This window comes from Ciona robusta, chromosome 14 (assembly GCF_009617815.1).
Source record: "Ciona robusta chromosome 14, ASM961781v2".
Classification (NCBI taxonomy): domain Eukaryota; kingdom Metazoa; phylum Chordata; class Ascidiacea; order Phlebobranchia; family Cionidae; genus Ciona; species Ciona robusta.
Window position 1 is genome coordinate 3,505,997 of NC_143248.1, and position 20,355 is coordinate 3,526,351.

Genomic DNA, 20,355 nt, shown 5'->3' on the forward strand with positions numbered 1-20,355 from the left:
GACGTCAGCACGACAAAAACAACGCGTTTTCGATGCTTTGTGTTGATTTTAAAACGGTTTGCTCTGTGACATCATAGCGCACACTATCCGGTAATAATTAATCGCAAGAGAGCTTGGTACAAGGTGACATAAATGCGTATAGTTTCAGTGTCGATTAGAGGAAACGGAAGATGCAGAAAATAACAAGAATATTGTGTTTTTCGAGTATAGTTTTCAGTCTTGCATTACAAAGCAACGGTAGGTAGTTCATATTGTAGTATTTTGCATTGAACTATTTTGCGCTTAAGGCTGTATGTGTTGATCAAAGAAAAACGGTACAAGTTTCGATTTGAGATTAATTTGAAAACAACGGTAACATAAACAAAATGCCAACTCATAATTACTTTGCATTTTACGACAGTAACTTGTGCACCACGTTTTTTAGTCTCCTAATAATCTAACTATACCAATATTGTTAATGTAAACTGAAAGATTGATTACTTTGTCAGCGAAATAGAAAATGATTGACTTTATTTGACTGATGTATGAATGGGCGTGATTTCGTCACGTATACGAGTATTTATTTACAGTCACACCTAGAAATGCGTGCTAAAAGGTGTTATTTGTTTTGTTTTCTCAAAGAATATATAGTAGGGTGGGGAAAGATGGGACACACTTAGCACATAATATCCAAATATCCCGATCGTGTTTTAAACAATTAACAACGGTCTTTGGGGGTCGTGGGAATATCGTTTTAAAATTTTTTTAATGTTCTTTGTTTACTACCAAATGGGACGAGAAAATGAAAATATAAAAGGTGCCCCGTCTTTTGACACCATACTGCATTATATGCTTTACAATGTAAGCTCCCGTAAACAACAAAGCTATTTCATTATCAACAATTAGGCAGTAAAAGCGCCTTTCTGCAGGCACGCATTCAAGATAAAAAAAAACGCTTTTTAAACAAGAACGCCTCGCGTGTTGTTACCACACAAGTTGCATTCATCATTTAAACTGCTGATGTAACTTGGTGGATTGAAAACGCAGTCTTTTATTATTGCAGGCATCGAAGAAATTCCTACGAAGAAAGGCGTGCAGTCGTTTTATAAAGCTTTAGGTGAGTAAAGCGAAACATACGTATGCAAGAGAGATTATTAGGTAGAAGCAATACAAATCGTTGTATATAGTAGGGTGGGGAAGATAGAACACCTTTAGCACAGAATATTCAAATACTTTGTCTTTTGGAGTCGTAAGCATACAGTTTTATGATTCTTTGAATGTTATAACTTCCAAATGGGACGAGAAACTTGAATGAATAGGTGTCCCAGCTCCCCCTATTATACATAATTAGGTAATCTAAGAATGACTTCAGCATATGTAAGCGCGTTTTAGTATGACGTGTTTTTACTCATAGGAACAGTACCTTGTTTTTCTATATATTTTTTTGCAGTGTAACCTATGCATGTTTCAGTGTTTACGCATTTTTTCGATGACGTTTCATACTTTAGGTGCTGCTGAAGTGACGTCACACCGTGTACCACGTGATATTCCCGATGATTGTTCGAATATTCGAAACCAAAGTCTTGACGTCACAGTTTCGGCGGGCGAGAATTTTAAAGCTGTTTGTAGCTGCGTAGGTGAAGTGGTAAGTGGGATAGTGTATTCATGTACAGTAGGGTGGGGGGAGATGGGACACCGTTATCACATAGTATTGAAATACTCTGATCGTGTTTTAAACAATTAACAACGGTCCATGGGAGTCGTTAGGAAACGGTTATATAATTCTTTAAATTTTCTTTGTTTACCACCAAATGGGACAAGAAAATAGAATGAAAGCTGTCCCATCTTCCCCCACCCTACTATATGTTCTACTTTATTTTATGTATGAATGAGGTTCTTGTTAATATTAAAACAATTTAGCCAGATTTGGCTCATTACTTGTAATTTTGTGACTGTTGTTGTTGCTGGTTTTATAACTTTATGTGGACTTGAAGCTTAAACCCTTTGGTCACCGTGGCTAAATTAATGCGTGTAATTAAAAATGAAAGTTAAGTATAATATTATAAGTAGACTTATATGTTAACTCTTGTCTAAACCTTAGCATGTTGCGCTGTAGGACATTACTCCTTGCTGTAGGACTTTACTAAAACCTTACCTATAGTAGGGTGGGGAAGATGAGACACCTTTTTATCTCTTTTCTCGTTCCATTTTGTAGTAAACAAAGAAAGTTAAAAGAATTAAAAACCGTAACGACTTTCATAGACCGTTGGTAATTGTTTAAAACACGATCAGAATATTTGGATATTATGTGCTCAAGATGTCCCATCTTTCCCTACCCTACTATATATAGAACAGAACATATAGGTATTGGGGAATATGTTAATTATGACCTAAACCCTATGTTGATATCGTACTTATAGGACTTCACCCATACACAATAGACTCTTATGAACAATATTCGTAAATTTCCCTTTAAATTTGTTACCATTAAATAAACCGCATTTAGTAGTGACTTTGCAAATGCTTTGTTTCAATACCTATAATTGGGCGCGTAGTGACCATATATATATATATATATTAGATGAATTTTAATCTCGCTTGGGCTACATTGGGCTTATATGCGAATTCCCGCTTATTAGCATTGCTGTGTATTGTATTCTACTATAGTTTCATATAACGTACGCAGCAGTTTGTTCTCCAAATCATTGTATTTACTTTGCTCTTATGAACTTATGCGTATGTTGACTAAAAGTACAAAGCACTCTCTATCTAAACGAAAGTCAAACTGTAACCGAGTTACGTACAATCTTTATAGCATCGCAACTGTACACATACCATTAAGCCAGGAAAACACCTATTTCGTAACGGTGTTGCAACACCTGTGAAATATGCTATGTACAGACAGCCGCCGATTTTTTGTAACTGAAAGGTCTATACTCTTTACTACCGAATTGCTTTTTGGGAATTATTGCACTATAACTTTATTTGTGGATAAATCGTGCCATTCACGAAAATGTTACGACCGTTTTATGTCACGGCTCGTATCTACGAATTTCATTCGTGGAAAAGCTCGTAAGCAGGTACGAGTTGCATGAAACAGAACAACCGTGTTATAACGACTGTCGCTGCTCCTCCACGCGGGGATGAATAAGTTACAAACATGGTAACTCGTAAGCAAGTACGAGGTGTATGAGAAAGAACACCCGTGTTTTACGACTGTCATTGTCCCGCTGTATACCAGGATAAAAAGCATACATTCATTTTAACTTACAGCAATGGGCGATCGGCAATTGTTCTAATTTCATCGAATTAACCACACAAGAATACAATTGGGAGAATTATGCGACCGAAGTCACAATATATTGTATGACTGGAACCATACAGAATGGAGACTTGTGCGTACAACGGTTCATGTATGCCGGTAAGCAACTATAGGTAATTGTTACTCTCTTTTAGTAGGTATAGCAGAGTAGGGGAAGACGGGACACCTTTAGCACGTAAAATCCTAATATTCTGACCATGTTTTAAGCAATTAACAACGGTCTACGGGAGTCGTAAGAACACAGTTTTAATTCTTTGAATGTTTTTGTTTACTACTAAATGGGCCGAAAAAAATATAGTCCTATCTTCACCCTACTATATATATTGAATAAATGAATGAACGTAACTTATCCTCGCGTGGCGGGGCAATGACCGTTTTTATAACACGAGAGTTCTGTTTCATACATCTCGTGCGCGCTTATAAGTAATCCCATGTAACTTTATGCGGCAAAAAAAACATGTTGATTTTTTTCTGTATGACTGTTTAATTGTGTTTTATAATATCACATAATACATCCCGAAATCTAACTGGTTTAACTCATGGAATAATTACAACTGTTATACCTACAGAACCTACTGGCCTACCCATTGGAATACAAGGCTTTCTAATATTCATATGCGTATCAGTCATAGCAATATCGAGTCTTTTCGTTGCTAAGAAATACAAGTCCCAGATCTCACTGACGTGCAGAGATTCATGTTCGCCAACCACCGATGATGGTATGTTTGCTTTAAACACGTTATTTGTATTTTGGTCTTGTTTTAAAAAATGACCTGAAAGTTTAAAAAAATGCTGTTCTTTGTTACGTCACAGATGGAAAAGAGTTTGACGCCTACGTATCAATCGCTAAAAGCGACAGCGATAAGAAATTTGTTCAACGGAACTTCTTAGAAGCGTTACAAAAGGAATATCGGTATAAGTTTCTGGTAGACGAAGAAAATCTGTTGCCTCGATTAGGTAATCTCTCATCCGCTAGACGGTGCTAAAGAGTTACAAATTTAAGCTTAACTTGATTTGTAGTTTGGTCAATTGTGAAGATTGTTGTTCAGACACATTTTATGGAATTCGTTTTTTAAATAAAATATTCCTGTTTTAAATTGAATTTTCCAAATTTTAAATAAATAAGTCGTTTTTCCGTAACTTAACGTGTAAGTTAATTATTTTTTACCAAATCGAAAAGATGAAAAAAAATAACTTCATGTAAACATTAGTATAGTAGACTAAGGAAAGATTGTCCATGTTTTCATTCTTTCTATTATTGTTTTATTTAGTAGTAAAATATTCCTAACTTTAAAATGATCAAAATTTCTAGAATATTCCGATTTAGTCCAAGAAAAGATTCACAGATGTCGTCGATTAATGATCGTGTTCACCGCCGCTTACATGACAAATGACTGGTGCATGTATTGCTTTTCGGAAGGTACGTAATATATAGTTGGGTGGGGGAAGATGGGACACCTTTTCGCTTTGTTTTCTTTTCCCATTTGGTAGTAAACAAAGAACATTCAAAGAATTATGAAACCGTATCCTTCCGACTTCCACAGACCGGTGTTAATTCTTTAAAACACCATCAGGCTATTTAGAAATTATGTGTTAAAGGTGTCCCATCTTCCCCCAACCTACTATAGTACTGTGGGGAAGAGACCTTTAGCACACAGTATCCAAATATCCTAATTGTGTTTTAAACAATTAACAACAGTATATAATGGGAGACGTGAGGATACGGTTTTATAATTCTTTGACTGTTTTTGGTTTGCTACCAAACGGGACAGGAAAATATAATCAAAAGATGTCCCATCTTCCCCCACCCTACTATACTTGTGTTATTAAATTCAATGAAGCAGGTGTAGCGACCACGCATATTTTCTTTTAATTATATGTAAACATGTTTTTTTGTCTGAAAGCGTGTTTTAACAACTGTTGTTTTGTCGCTACATAGTGTCTTTTCGTTTAAAATATTTATAAATCTTCGCTACTGTAATTGAAGAGACAAATAAAGTTATTATTATATCATTCATGCATACATATATAGTACTATGGGATAAGATAGATACTACTATAATATAATATCTCATATTTCCTATGATACATTTTTTTTAGTCCTTCAAATATTTACTGTTTACCCTTTATTACGTCACAATCTTCAGGTCTCCGGAAACTTCTCGAACTAAACATTCCTCTCATTTTTATCTTTAATGACGTCACAATAGTTCGAGAACTCAACTCATACCAGCCACTAGTAGGTCACGTACCGAAGGTAAATTAAACTTCTTTTATGAATGAATGACGTAATATAGTAGGGTGGGGGAAGTTGGGACACATTTTAACTCTATTTTCTCGTCCAGTGTGGTAGTAAAAAAGGAACTTTTAAAGAATTATACAACTATATGCTCAAGACTCCCATAGACCGTTGTTAACTGTTTAAAAAACGATCAGGATATTCGGATATTATGCGCCGAAGGTGTCCCATCTTTCCCCATCCTACTATATTTTACTGTTTCACGCATTTTAAACTAAATGTTTAATCATATATTTTACGTTTTCGATTACTAGTTCTGATTTTTTCATTAATTTTGTAATTATTTTACTTTTTACGCATTTTTACATACTACACCTTAAACTATGCACATTTTGTCAATATTTTAAAAAAGTTTACACAATTTTATTTTTATTTTACTAAACTAGGACAAATACTCCTTTTTTTACGCTTTTCACCTTATTTGGTCATGACCGGTGCTCCTATTTCGCTCGCGTGACACACACATAATAAGCATAATGTTTTTGCCGTAAGTGGATTGCAGCAACTTATGCACTCCATAACAAACATATTTTCTTGATTTAATGGGAATCAAAACTGCAATTAGAGGTTTTGTTTTACTATCGTGCATCTCTTCAAAATCATCGCCTATAATTACGAGTTCAAGACTCCCGCACTTAGTATTGGTAATTGCGACTTGTATGTAACCTCTGTATGTCCTAACTTAACGAGAAGTACAGCGTGGGAAAATGTACTTTTGAGTGGCGATCATTAGAAATGGTTTATTTGCCGTAAATGGTTTCACCTTCTACGTGACATTAAACACGCGAACAGTCTTTATATATTGACCAAAAAATACTGAAATTGCAGTGTGTTAATTACTGCACAATCGCAGTTAAAAATTCCCTTTAATGAAACACAAATAATTCACATATTTTATCATTTGTAAGTTTTCCCATGTGTAACATGCGCCCAGCACTAGTGTATAATCAATATATGAAAAGTATAGGGCTCCTCAGAATGCTATACACACGTGCTATTACTATTAAGCGGACACGAGGTATATATGAAACGGAACACCCTGTTATAACAATGTTATAACAACTGTCGTTACCCGACCATGCGAGATTTAACAAGTTATACGTTTATTATTCACGTGTCAAAAATTGCCCAAATTGGAGTCTTTTTCTCTGCAGCTTTTGGTGTCTCTGGTCCAAACGACCACGGAGCAAGCCGCAACTCTGCGGAAGATTCGACTCCTTCTTCCCGCGGCACGTAATGGAAATCACTCGATCACCAAAGGCATGAGGTCGCCCATGTTGAGTGATGCTGAGGACATGGACCATAAGTCAAGTAAGAATGTGGCTAAAGTATCCTTAATAACCTTTTATGTTATAAATTGAACAACATATATGTAGAAATTGCTTTGATTCATAGACTGCCCTGCTGTATATGTACTATCATGTGTCGTAATATGGGTGTATTACAAAAGTATCTCATATTTCGTAATCGAGATTTTAAAAACTATTAATGGTTTTTTATTGACGTATAAATACGGCAATATAATTCTATGAATATTCTTTGGTTACTATACAAAATGGCTCGAAAAAGGAGAATGAAAATGGACAAAATAGAGACTCCTTCAAACATACGTCGTATCATACATATGAAAATCGTATCATACATATGAACTGTTATGTTGTATTGCGCAATTGTTACAGAGATTATTTTCAATTAAATTTGAAACGGTGGTGAAACCTAATTGCACAGACGGTTTAACCTAAAAGTACTATACAGTATACAGCAATAATTGCGCAATTTTAAAACTACCGTATCCAGACATAATGATTTTACTTATAGACAGCAAATCTAAATTTGTCGTGTAGAAATGCTCTGTTATATAAATATTCTAATTACCGGCGCTGGTTTAAGTTTAGTGCATTAATATTCACCTATTTATGTTTTAATTTGAATAAGAGGTATATAGATAGCTTTAATTGATATGCTTTATATTTAAAACGATAAACGGTTTCGAGTGTAATTTATAAAACTCAATCAGAAAACGAATGTTTATTTGTATATTCTAATTTAATACACTACACCTCGTATGCAGAGCTTTGCAACGTAAAATGATTTGTGTCCCGGTGCTTTGGCGCTCGCATTAAAGGCTAAATCTACGAAAAGTGGGGTAGGGGGAGGATAGGACACCTTTTTTATTCTATTTTCTCGTCCCATTTGGTATTAAACAAAGAACTTTCAAAGAAAATATACATTCTTATCCTTACGACCCCCATAGACCGTTGTTAATTGTTTAAAACACGATCAGGATATTTGGATATTATGTGCTAAAGTTGTCCCATCTTACCCTAGTTATATGTTATAACTTGTAATGGGACACGAGGTGTATGAAACAGAACACCCGCATTATAACAACTGTCCTTGCCTCACAACAAACAAATAAGTAGGTGACAATCATCCATTCACTCATCACAAACAGAATAATTCAAACATTTTTAAAGCTATACCACAACAGAAAGCTAACACGCATTCTTACAAGCATTACCCTACCTTTTACAAGTCAACTACACACCGCTTATAACGCATGCAACAAACAAAATGCTTGGAAATCCCGTTAAGCTGATAAAATATAACAAGCTCTTTGATATTTGCCGTATATATTATAGTTAGTCACTTACGATTTTCAGTGTACAGACCCAGCTTGTAATCCACCGTCTGTGTATTTATTACATAAGAGGATTTGTCATGTAGTGTATGCAAACATGCCTACTGCTACCATATAGTACTACATAGGTGTCAGTTATGATGTAATATGGCGGCTTGTTAAGCAACATGTCAAGACCATTCTCTTATACGATGTTAAAATTTAAATCCGAGATGCTTTGTTTTTAAGTGTCACTATTACACACGTAATGACGTCAAAAATCATGTTAATTTTACCTATATTTCATATTTACATAAAACTTCTGACGTCATGGTCACATGGCACTTGTGACGTCATAGTCACATGACCTTTAATATCGATGACACGTAACAATTATGTTTTATGACGCGTAGTTCGTGCAGACAACGAATCTTATGGTGGAACAGAAACGAAATACACATTTGGAAAAACCCCGGCAGATCATGCTGACGACATCGTTATGGATGACGTCATCGATGGAAATGACGTAAGCAAATTTAGAGTGACGTCATAAATAAATGTTTATTTATATAACCGGTATCAAGAATCGAACGGTGCTTATCGTAATGCAAGCATTGGAATATAAATAAGAATAAATCAAAGAGAAAAGAGAAATACCTAATCTGCATGCGTGTGTGTATTTATGGTTGCTGTTACATAAAGCACACATTAAAGCAATAAAAGCAGCAATACTAATGCAACTAATATAACATTTTGAGGATATTTTAAGACTAAATTGCATTGTACAGACGATAATTTAGCCTATATAACTTAATAGGTATAGTTTAGTGTTTAATTGCATCACTAACGCTAATTCAACCCGTATAGTACGGTGGGGAGAGATGGGACACCTTTAGCACATGATATCCAACTATTTTTGATCGTGTTTTAAACAACTAACAACGGTCTATGGAAGTCGTGAGGATACAGTTTTATATTTCTTTGAATGTTCTTTGTTTACTACGTTGATAAAATTAAAATAAATGTGTCCCATCTTACCCCACCCTACTATATAACAATATTGGATTATTTTAATGTTTAATTTAATGTTTGATATTTTAGGAAATGCAATTCGATGATGAGATTAACAGCACAGACCCCAACTCCATACAAGTGCATCATTACCAACCACGTAAAGACTTTTACAGCATCACAGCATCCAACATGTGACGGGTATGAATTCCAGTTTGATAATCCTGCGCGCTGGACCGTGAAATGACGTCATCAATACCCGTCATCAACGAAATTCGTATGATCAAGTTCAGCGTACACGAACGACCGGTTTTCAGTGGCGGCTAAATAGACGTCGCCCTTGTAATCTGAAGTTTCATTCGAGTTCCAGTTTTCATTATAGTTTACGCTGTAATCGTCTATCCCAGCATACACTCCTTCTGCTACCCCCTCGAACCCCTTTGTTTCGACGTCGCTAGCGACGCTATAGGGCGAGGCCTCCGCTATCACGTCACGTGATTTGTGACGTCCAAGTTTCATCCTCAAAGTGGACACAGAGGACGCTAGAGTGCCAAGACTTAATTTCTTCTTTTTCGGGGTCTCTTTAGCCCCTCCTACCGACTCGGTGAAGCTGGGTAATTACACAGTTAATGTGATTTCTATATATATAAATGTGATTTAATCATATCATAACCTAAACCGGATATTTTAACCACCGAGAACGTTTGTGTATATACACCCAAACTTGCTGATTCATTCCCCGCTTGCGTCACGGCATTTATCTCTGTGTACCTTGACCGCCATTAAACGAAAAACCGCAGTTTTCAAGGTGATTGACATATTCTGGGTCGGCCGATAAACAGAAAATGTTGCTGTTTCGGGCATTGACACATCACGACTGTGCCTACGATAGCAGGCAGATATTTAACTATGCGGGAAAGTTTCTTATTTTATTTGTTGAAAATAGGTCGCACCTACAACTGCTATTTGATCTGTTTACATAAATACTCCATTGGTGCACGTACAATGCTTAAATGTTGGGGTTTCCTCGCAAAATTGCGAAGTTGTATATGTTCTTATGGTCTCTGTTAGCTATAATTGCTACACGTTCGGCGTAGACTACGTACCTGTTATCTTCACTCGTATTGGTGCTGAATGAATCTCCCGACAAGTCTGGTATAGCGGAGTAGGTCACGTCTGCGGAATTATTAGCTCAAGTAAAACGCCATGTAGAGGGTAAATAAAACACAATTGCAGACTACGTGTTGGATTTTGTTATCTTTAGGAAACTGTCTGGAACATATGCGTCAAACTGTTTAGTTTGTTAATTTAGTCTGCGTTATGTCATTGCCAGTTTGAACGCTACGCAGACGAACTTATTAGCTGTGTTTTTCTATAAATGGTATTTCCAAATACGGTATGAGGTCCAGCCCGACGTTTGGCAAAAACGCAAAATTCAAATCATTAAGACGGCGTATTATGACATAATACTTAGCGTTATTGCATCATAGGTTATTAGCGATATCGCAAGAGAAATATAGGTCTCATGCCCCAAAAACGTTAAAAGTCGGTCTTAACGCAGTAAAAAGTAAACTTCTTGAGTTTATCACTTATATGCATATATAGTAGGGTGGGGAAAGATGGGACACCTTTTTATTCTATTTTCTCGTTTGTAGTAAACAAAGAACATTTAAAGAATTATAAAATCATATCCTCACGACTTCCATAGACCGTTGTTAATTATTTAAAACACGATCAGGTTATTTGGATATAAAGTGCTATAAGTGTCCCGTCTTACCCCAGAGTAGCCTACTAAAAAACAGTTTGTATTCCATAATAAAATTAAAGCAAATTAAAAAAAATCTTACCGTCTACACCAGCGAACACTTGATCTGATAATATTTTCGGTTGTTCAGGATACTGTACAAACAATATAATATTACATATTACAGATAATACTATGGGGGTAAGTAAGAGTCTTGAGTATACGGCTAAATAATTATTTAAATATTCCTTGTTTGCTACCAAATAGGACGATAAATTAAAATGAAAATATTACTGCATAAGCTGCTTCAAAAACGGCTGACTTTGCTTGCGCATTTTTTTTAATGTTTACATTATATACATTTAAACAATTTCTTTACGCAAAAAGTTACATACTTAATTGTTATAACTCCCAAGCAGGCACAAGGTTTATGAAACAGAACAGCCATGTTACAACGGTTGCCGTTGCCCGCCACACGAAAATAAACAAGTCACGTTAATTCATTCATTCAATATAACTTGCCTGTATAATAGGACTGCTTGTAACTTTAGTTTTCAAAGGCGATGGAAGCTTGACAGGCGATATATGAAGCTCTGTATCAGATCTATAGTAAACAATCATTAGATATATTAGGATTTTTATTCTTAGCTGATAGGTTTTACCTTTTTGGTCGAATTTTGGAAGCAAAGATCTTTTGCGCCGAGGGCGGGGGCGGTCGGGCTGGTGGAGTTTTTACTAAAATAGAAGTAGAATGTTTATATATGAATTAATGTAATCCATTTTTCCTCGCCTGGCGAATAACGACAATCGTATACTGTTCTTTTTCTTACAACAGGATTTTTCATACTCCCCGTGTCAGCTGACAAGTTACCACTTATGTAAGTTTGTTGGCGATTTTATATAGAATTCTTTATGATGATATAGAACAGGCCAACATAGCAGAATTCCCAGGGCCTATATGCCGAGTACATCACTCTTACAAAACATATAGTACTGTGGAGTAATATAACATATTTCCTAATCGTGTTTTTAACACTTAAAAACGCTATTTTACGAGTTGTAAAGATACGTGCCCGATAAAAGACAATAAAAACATGAAATACCTTAATTACACTAGCTATACTGTAGCATTGCTTACGTAAATTTAGTGGGGTTGGGAAAGATGGGACACCTTTAGCACATAATATTAAAATATCCTGATTGTGTTTTATACAATTTACAACGGTATACGGGAGTCATGAGAATATAGTTTCATAATTATTTGAATGTTCTTTGTTTAAATGGGGCGAGGAAGTACAGTTAAAAGGTGTCCCATCTTTCCCCACCCTACTGTATAACTGCTTTGGTTCTAACATTTATAGCCTGAGTGGTCGTATACCAATGCAGTAAATCATGTTACCTGAATCTGTGGATGGTTTTCTCGGCTTTTCGGGTTTATTAGTAGGAGATACGTCGGCAGTTATTGGTCTCTGTGGGGGAGGGCCTGGAGGTCTGGGGGGTGGCGGGGCAGTGGGCCGGGGTTTCGCTTTTATACGAGGGGACCTTACTGGTCTGGGTTGTTGTGTTGGTTTCTGTGCTATACGAGGAAGCAACTGTGGTAAGTCTATCGTAGGTGATGGTTCGGGTGTTTGTGTTTCGTCTTCTTGTGGTACAGGGTCTGGTATTATTGCGTATAAAGCTGGGGGTGCTGTTTCTGCTGCTGATTGCGCGCTGTCCTTTTCTAAAGACTTGCTCTTCTCGAGTTTTAAGTTCTGTAGTAAATGTAGCGTGTAGCCATCACGCTTTGCTGGGTGTTTTCGAACCGGTAGCATCTGTAAACCTCTGTCTCCTTTATCCTCGGTCGTTTTTGACTCAGAAAAGCGGGGTTTTGAACTCAGCATTGGTAAGGGCATAGGATCCCTTATGGAAGGCTTGCTAGGGGACCGAGGAAAAACGTCCACAGAGCCGTTTGCGTTTGAAAACGCGTTCTCTGGTTTTACTGGGGGTTTTGGTGGCGGTTTTGTTGGCATCTTCAAAGGGGATCGGTCGCTTTCATAGTTTGATACGTTGGTTTGGCGTTGTCCTGTGACAGGGTATAGAGATGACAGTTTACCTGCGACTTTGGACTTTGTGGGTGAGGTTTTCAGTTTTTCTTGAAACATGTTGCGTGTTGCTGTTTTGGTTAAACCTATTGGTTTGGGCTTGATTTCTGGGCTTGGTTTTATGGAGAGGTTAGGTACTGACTCTGACGTAGAAAAAACTGGAATCGGCGGCAGTTCTGAAGTCGCAAGTCGTGAGTTTGAACGAAATGCTTTGTTTGTTGTCTTTGGCCCAACGTTTTCCGCAGAGCCAGCGATCTTACGCAGTTTTATCATCTGAGCAATTGGGTGGATTTTTCTCTCCGGTGTGTCGGAGGAAATATCGGATGTTGGACGCTCTGGGGTCGATATAGGACGCTTGGGAGACACCTGGTTTCTCCCTGGTAAAGCTGGGGTGATTGGGGAGGCGGGAGGAGACAAACTTAGCTCCGGGATGCTGTTTCGGAGGTAGGGAGACGGAGGACGAAACGGGAGTTTAGGAGCAAAAATGTTGGGGTTCTTTGGTAGAAGAGGAGGCGGTTTTTGAGGGGAGGGAGGCGAGGGAGGAGGGTTGTCAGGCATCGATGTTTTTCTTTGGATGATCTTCTTTTCCACATCTTGTTCTTGTGACTCCGGGATGCGAGGATTGGATGAGATCATCGGAGGAGCTGGAAGAGGTCGGTGACCTGTATGAATAAAGGAGGTTGAAATCTCAACACAAACTAATACGGTTTGTTTAAAATCAAATAAAAAATTATGAGATTTTTAATACGGTATTGTGCTAATCTTGCAAAAATACTTAATCTGGCGAAAGTGGGTTAACTTTTTTCATATGAATGAGCTTCTATATGGCGTAGCATGTCATTAGACCTCGGATTTAGGCAATGGTTGGCCAATTAATCTAACTTGATTTAATCGATAAAAAAAAAAGCAGTTTTGGTTTTATCAGGAAACGCTGTCCCTAAGCATTTTGTAATCTTGCAAACGCGGCGTAATTATGACGTCACACACAGCGAGTGCAGCGCGGCTTTTAGCACGCGGGTGGAATGTTATGGCACCATAGCTTGCTATATCGTACATTGGTTGTATACCAGGAAAGCTTTGCAGCAGTTACTTTAGTTGTATATTTGTAACATAGTAGAGTGGAGGAGACGGGACACCTTTAGCACAAAATATCAAAATATCCTGATCGTGTTTCAAACAATTAACAACGGTCTATGGAAGTTTTGAGGATATGGTTTTAATAATTCTTTGAATGTTCTTTGTTTTCTACCAAATGGGAAGAAAAATGAATGAAAAGGTGTCCCATCTTTACCTACCCTACTGTATATGTGAACTGTTAAAGATATCGCTTTAAACTTCACTAAATAGGTTTGTCATGTATATTTATACAGATTGCAGTTTAAATTTGCAGAGTAATGCAGATTTTTCTGTACCTCACTATGACTGAGACAGCGCTATGACCGATATGTTTACATTGGTGCTGAGTAAAAGCACGTATAGCAGCATTCACTAGCATGCCACCGGTAGGGCTATTGAGCAAGAAATTGTATGTTTTAAGTAAAAACGTGTAGGCAGTGTATGTACCTTTGGCGTGTTGTGTCAATACAACGGAATGCATATTGATAAATGATTAGGCGTATTACTGCTTTATTGTCATTGTCCAGTTCAATCAGATTAGTGTGACTGTTTTAATACAACATGACAGTCCATTATATAAATGATTCGATTTACATTTCAAACGTTTTGGATTAAAACTAATAATTTTTAAACCGGTTGAAATGGTTTGGAATGCCATGTGTGTATCGAAACTAACCAGAAATGTAATATATCTAGGAAAATGTTTCCGTAACAAACATTCCGGTATATATGTTTATCATATAGTAGGGTGGGGGGAGATTGGACACTTTTTCATTCTATTTTTTGTCTCGTTTTGTAGTAAACAAATAATATTCAAAGAATTGTAAAACTATATCCTCACGACTCCAATAGAACGTTTTTAATTGTTTAAAACACGTTTAGGACATTTAATGTTATGTTCTAAGTGTGGCCCGTCTTTCCCCACTTTACCATAACTTAATTGCCTCGTTCGATTTCAACATGCTTTGAATAGCAAAATGGCAAATATAAACGATTAGACATCTTTAAACCTGGTTTATGGCCATGAGGAGGAACTTCTGGAGGTTCTATTGCTCCGGAGGATAGAGAGATCTTCTTAGGGGGGTCCGGAGGCGGGGCAAATGGCATGGATATTGGGCGCTCTTGGAAAACATCCTTTGGTCTACGGAGTCGAACTGTAGTTGATTTTCCGTCTGGATTCGTGACGGTGACGTAGTCATCACGTGGTGTCGAATCGACGTTCTGATTGGATAAGAGGTAATGCTTAAATTTTTAGTTGTCGTTTAAAATTTATGTTTACGCATATATTGCTATACCTGTTGGCACCAGGCGTGTAATAAGTCTGAAAGAGATCTTTTGGCACTTTTAAATTGTAAGGAATTTCTTATTTGGAATTATTAAATACTTGCTGGCGTTTGTATTTATCTGGACAAATATGTCGTACATGTATGGTAGGGTGGGGAAGATGGGACATCCCAAGAACCTAATATCCAAGTATCCTGATCGTGTTTTAAACAACTTACAGCGGTCTATGGGAGTCGTGAGCATACCGTTTAATAAATCGTTGAATGCTCCTTGTTTACTACCAAATGAGACGAGAAAATAAAATGAAAAGGTGTCCCATATTCCCCACCCTACTATATGTTTAAGCGCAAGTGACTATACAAGTCGTCATAACACTAAAGAGTCAGAATTAGACGTTAGTCTTATAGAAAATAAGCTTTAGGTTTTTACACAAAGACAAAACGTATGGACATTGTCAAATTAGTTTTTTGGCTCCACTACGTTACAAGGTTATTTGAGTTTAAATAGATCAATTAGCATCGGGAAAAAAGGATACCGTTGCACGTACTACGATGTCTGGCTACGTGTTTGCTTCTGCAGAAGCACTTTATAAACGTGATATTTTTAGAAAGGTTATTCAGGTTCGAATGTTACGTATTTTCTGCAAGTTGAAAAGAGTTGCATTACTCTAACGTGGTTTCTATTTACCTGGCAAAGTATTGAAAGTGTATAAGCGTCCAATATATTACGTGGGCATGCATCCCACTTTAGCTTACGCGCGTTTATTATTGTTAGTTGATTCATTTCATGCGTCACAATATACTGACTGTGACGTCATAGTTGAAATATCGCGATAGAAAATTTTCCATGACTTGCATACCTACGTATAACTTGACCAAAGTTGCTGAATAATAAAACGCATTTTTCCGAATTCGGAAAGTCAAAAGTTTAATTTTGTTTTAACGCTTTGCATTTAAATTTGACGACATGCTAACAGAATTACGTCATTTTAATTATAATGACGTCATTACAAAATCTCCCGATTAAAGGCCCGTTATGTCAGTTACGTAATCGTCGCTCAGTCTATCACGACAGCGGCTAAACTGCGACTGATTTATTACCCTCTTGCGTGAATACGTTGACTGAACGTATCGAACAACCTTTTGCGTCAAATGTCGCGACCTAGGCGTCATCTGATCTAATACATACTATTTTAAGTACTTACCCTTTCCGCTTTCTTCTGTCCGAATATCTTATGCTGTGTGAGCTTAGCTCCCATCTCTTCTAAGCGATCTTCCGTGGTCTCTGCTGCCTCGTCTGTCGTGCAAGTCAAGTTACGCTCGGTCGCGTTCAGGAAACAATAGGATCTGTTACGTCACAGAGTATCGGATGCAATCGACTTACCCTTCGACTCGAGTTCCAAATATACCTCACTTTGTTGCGATCCGGTTTCCATGGCACCGAGTTGTGACGTCTGAAATGTGAACTGGTGTGAAAATAAGACTAAATACAAAACTATGTATAGCAGGTTGGGTGATACTTGTTCATAGGCACACGTTCAAAAATGTACAGCGTATTGGCTGCGTTAAAATAACTATATATAGTACCGTGGGGTAAGATGGTCCATGTTTTTATTCTCTTTTATCGTCCTATTTGGTGGTAAACAAAAAATATTTAAATAATTATATATCCCTATCCTCACGAATCTAAAATATTTTTAACTCTTAAAAACACGATTTAAAATTATAGGATATAATATGTGCTATCGGTATCCATTTTATACATCTTACCCCCAATAGTACTATAATTAAAATATTGTTATAATGACGTATGCTTTGTAAATTCCAGGCTATTCTTGTATTTATTACTCTGCGAACTAACGTTTCGACGTCCGATTCAGGTCGCCTATATTAGTGTTGCCATAAGATCTGTTTAACTTGATGTTTGGCAGAGTGGAGGAAGACGGGACACCATTTCATTCTATTTTTTCGTTTGGTAGTAAACAAATAACATTTAAAGAATTCTATAACCGTATTTTTACGACTCCCATAGGCCGTTGTTAATGTTTAAAACACAATCAGGATATTTTGATATTATGTGCTCACGGTGTCCCGTCTTCCCCACCCTACTGTACAACTAAATCGGCACATACATACGATACTAAATATATGTGATTGAAAGGCAAGCTATTATAATTTAAACCAAGTTATTTGACACAAATACTATATAGGCCCTACACATTGTATCGTATATACAAAAGACCGGTGAACTTTTTCATCGTTGATTAAAATATAAAGAAATCTAATACTCAACTTTTGGAAGTTATGGGGTAATGGGCCAACTCTGGCCTAAATCCCTGATGTGCCTATAACCAATATCGAACAGAATGCTATACTCCATGTATATTACCTTTCGATCATTTGATTTGTCTGTAGTTGCTCCGTCATTCTTATCTGGTATACTAAGGAACAAAGAAAATATTGTTGCTTAAATACCCAAGTATTTGTATAAAAATTCAATTGTTAAAATAAGTTTTGTATGTGGTTTTAAGTGGGCCCAATTCTATTAAACATAGTACGTTAAGTTAAGATGAACTGTGTTTTTACTCTCTCTTATCAACACCTTCGGTAGTAAACAAAGAATGTTTAGGAAGCATATACAACCGTATCCTAACGACTATAAAAAGAGCGTTATTAATTGTTGAAATGACGATGAGGAAATATAAAATATTACGTGCATTTTACCCCACAGTACAGCCTACATACGCAAAATATTTTGGTGCGTCAGCCATAATATTTTATATATGCGGTTCAGTCTAAGACGTTGCGTTTTCTGCGTAAGTTGCGCAAAGTTTTATATAACCGTCGATGGAGATCTGCGTTTAAAAATAAACGCTCTTTTTTAAGGTGTATTTGGCTTTCGCATGACGATTTTGTCTTAATACGATAATGCCGTCCTGCCAGCAGAAAAGGCGTGAACCGTCAAAGTCTATCTTTTACAGCATATATCACGGTACGTCTGTTATAGCTACATCGTGTCTAGCCAAGATATGTAGATAGCGCTCTGTGGGTGCTACGTCAAATCTTCACCATACGTAAGCATTAGCCTGATCGATTGTCGCTTCTGTGGGCGTAGAAGCAAATACGATCGTGATTTACGGCTCTAATCTGTTGTCTGATACTTGCTAATCGACGCTGATATATAAGTCCATGTTTAGCGGGACGACTGCACCCATACAAGTCGCTAATTCAGTTTATATCAAAATAAACGCATTTAGTGGCGAAAATATCATTTGTTTTTCACATCATATACAGTAGGGTGGGGAAGTTGGGACACCTTTTAACTCTATTTTCTCGGCTCATTTAGTAGTATATAAAGAACATTCAACGAATTATAAAACTATATTCTCACGACTCCCATAGGCCGTTGTTAATTGTTAAAACACGACCAGGATATTTAAATATTATGTGGTAAATGTGTCCCATATTACCCCATCCTATTATAATAAAACAGAAAAAAAACTTGAGAAAAAAACGTTGATAAATTGTAAAATGCTGCAAAATTAAACGTCAATCAAACGCAGAGATTGCATGGATAATTTCTATAAGTAATTCGTCACGACAAGATAAGGGTATTGCTTCTATTATGTCACGGCCATTAAATTCCTAGTATATAAGATACGATATGTTTATTCTATCTTATCAGTCACGGTAATTAAGCTTGTAGTATTATAGGAACATAAAAACTCGCATAACCTATGAATTATTATTGTTATATGGCTTTCGTGCAGCTTATCAAAACTCCATTACTTAAGTCTTACGTAATTTTCGTGTTAAAATTTAAAACATCGCTCATTAAGTGATGTACATCTACAGCGTGAGTGCATTGGGTTGCACTGGCTTTGATTTTTTAACAATCATTACGATTGCAATCTGCAATACAAGATTCGGTGTATTATGCCATCGCACGTCACTGGCATTTATTAAAGTCTTTTTACAAGGCCTATCCCAAACCAATATCGTTGCTATTACTTAAGGTGTGTGGACATGCTGAGCGACATTTCAGTCGCCGGGTGGCCCGATTTTTGCTTTTTCGTAAAAACGGCTCTGGTTCGCCTCACCTACTTATGCTAACTCGTGGTAAAATTTCGACCATGTATCTATTACCGTATTTTCTAGGCCAAAATTCATGCGTATGTTCATTGGTACCGAGTACGAGCTACCGCCTCGGTAACAGAGGGAAAAGTCACGTCAGCGCAGATTTACAACTAAAGATATGGATATGTACACAAATAGTAGGCGTAGAACACGACGGTAGAAACCTCTGTGGTTGCCATTTGTTGTTGTTACCTTTATTGTAAACGCGTGTCGGGGAATAACGCCTGTGTTCGTAACACGTCATTGCTGACAAGTGTATATATAAGAACACACTGTAAAGTACTGTGGAGTAAGATGGATTCCGTTAGCACAAAATATTTCAAATTTTGTGATTGTGTTTTGAACAATTAATAACGCTTTTTAAGTTTTGAGAATAGGGTTGTATAATTCTGTAAATGTTCTTTGTTTACTACTAAATGGATATAAGAGAATGAAAATATGGACCACCATACTCTTAATTTACTATACATTTATTTTTTAATTAAATTTCCATTTATAGCATTATTATTCAACTAACCTACTGTAAATTGTGCCTATTTTCAACAATATGCAGTAGGACGGGAGGGGGGGGATAGGACACCTTTAGCACATAATATCCAATTATCCAAATCATGTTTTAAACAATTCATCTTATGGGAGTCGTAAGAAAACGGTTTTAAATTCTTTGGATGTTCTTTGTTTACTACTAAATAAGACGAGAAAATGGAACGAAAATAGTCCCATCTTTCCCCACTCTACTATATACAATTTAGATACGTGAGTT

At 36.7% G+C, this 20,355-nt stretch overlaps 3 protein-coding genes across 8 annotated transcripts in view; 2 read left to right on the forward strand and 1 right to left on the reverse strand.

Moving 5' to 3' along the window:
* Positions 1-73: 73 nt before the first annotated feature.
* On the forward strand, positions 74-9,766 carry LOC149725035 (uncharacterized). 3 transcript variants are annotated; one of them, XM_089893055.1, is made up of 11 exons: positions 74-237; positions 1,043-1,096; positions 1,488-1,624; positions 3,253-3,400; positions 3,871-4,020; positions 4,115-4,258; positions 4,614-4,721; positions 5,449-5,558; positions 6,755-6,911; positions 8,634-8,746; positions 9,322-9,766. In XM_089893055.1, the coding sequence occupies exons 1-11, from the start codon at positions 171-173 to the stop codon at positions 9,427-9,429; spliced, it is 1,296 nt and encodes a 431-aa protein (XP_089749181.1). In that variant the 5' UTR covers positions 74-170; the 3' UTR covers positions 9,430-9,766. The 3 variants fall into 3 exon arrangements, with proteins under 3 accessions (XP_089749181.1, XP_089749182.1, XP_089749183.1); XM_089893056.1 differs by having other exon boundaries at positions 8,643-8,746; XM_089893057.1 differs by lacking the exons at positions 74-237; positions 1,043-1,096 and having other exon boundaries at positions 1,469-1,624.
* Positions 8,614-20,355, reverse strand: part of LOC149725036 (uncharacterized) — a 13,798-nt gene continuing 2,056 nt past the window's right edge. The window contains exons 3-12 of the mRNA XM_089893034.1: positions 17,845-17,896; positions 16,840-16,909; positions 16,661-16,752; positions 15,183-15,393; positions 12,375-13,718; positions 11,638-11,710; positions 11,498-11,579; positions 11,079-11,130; positions 10,338-10,407; positions 8,614-9,841 (exon numbers count right to left, since the gene is read on the reverse strand). Of these exons, the coding sequence (XP_089749160.1) occupies positions 9,484-9,841; positions 10,338-10,407; positions 11,079-11,130; positions 11,498-11,579; positions 11,638-11,710; positions 12,375-13,718; positions 15,183-15,393; positions 16,661-16,752; positions 16,840-16,909; positions 17,845-17,896 (2,404 nt within the window). The 3' untranslated portion in view covers positions 8,614-9,483. The remainder of the gene's footprint in view (positions 9,842-10,337; positions 10,408-11,078; positions 11,131-11,497; positions 11,580-11,637; positions 11,711-12,374; positions 13,719-15,182; positions 15,394-16,660; positions 16,753-16,839; positions 16,910-17,844; positions 17,897-20,355) is intronic.
* Positions 15,267-20,355, forward strand: part of LOC149725037 (uncharacterized) — a 16,078-nt gene continuing 10,989 nt past the window's right edge. For 3 of the 4 annotated variants that reach the window (XM_089893060.1, XM_089893061.1, XM_089893063.1), the window contains exon 1: positions 15,267-15,408. The gene's annotated coding sequence lies outside the window, so the exon portion shown is untranslated. The remainder of the gene's footprint in view (positions 15,409-20,355) is intronic. The other variant, XM_089893062.1, reaches the window with a different exon arrangement.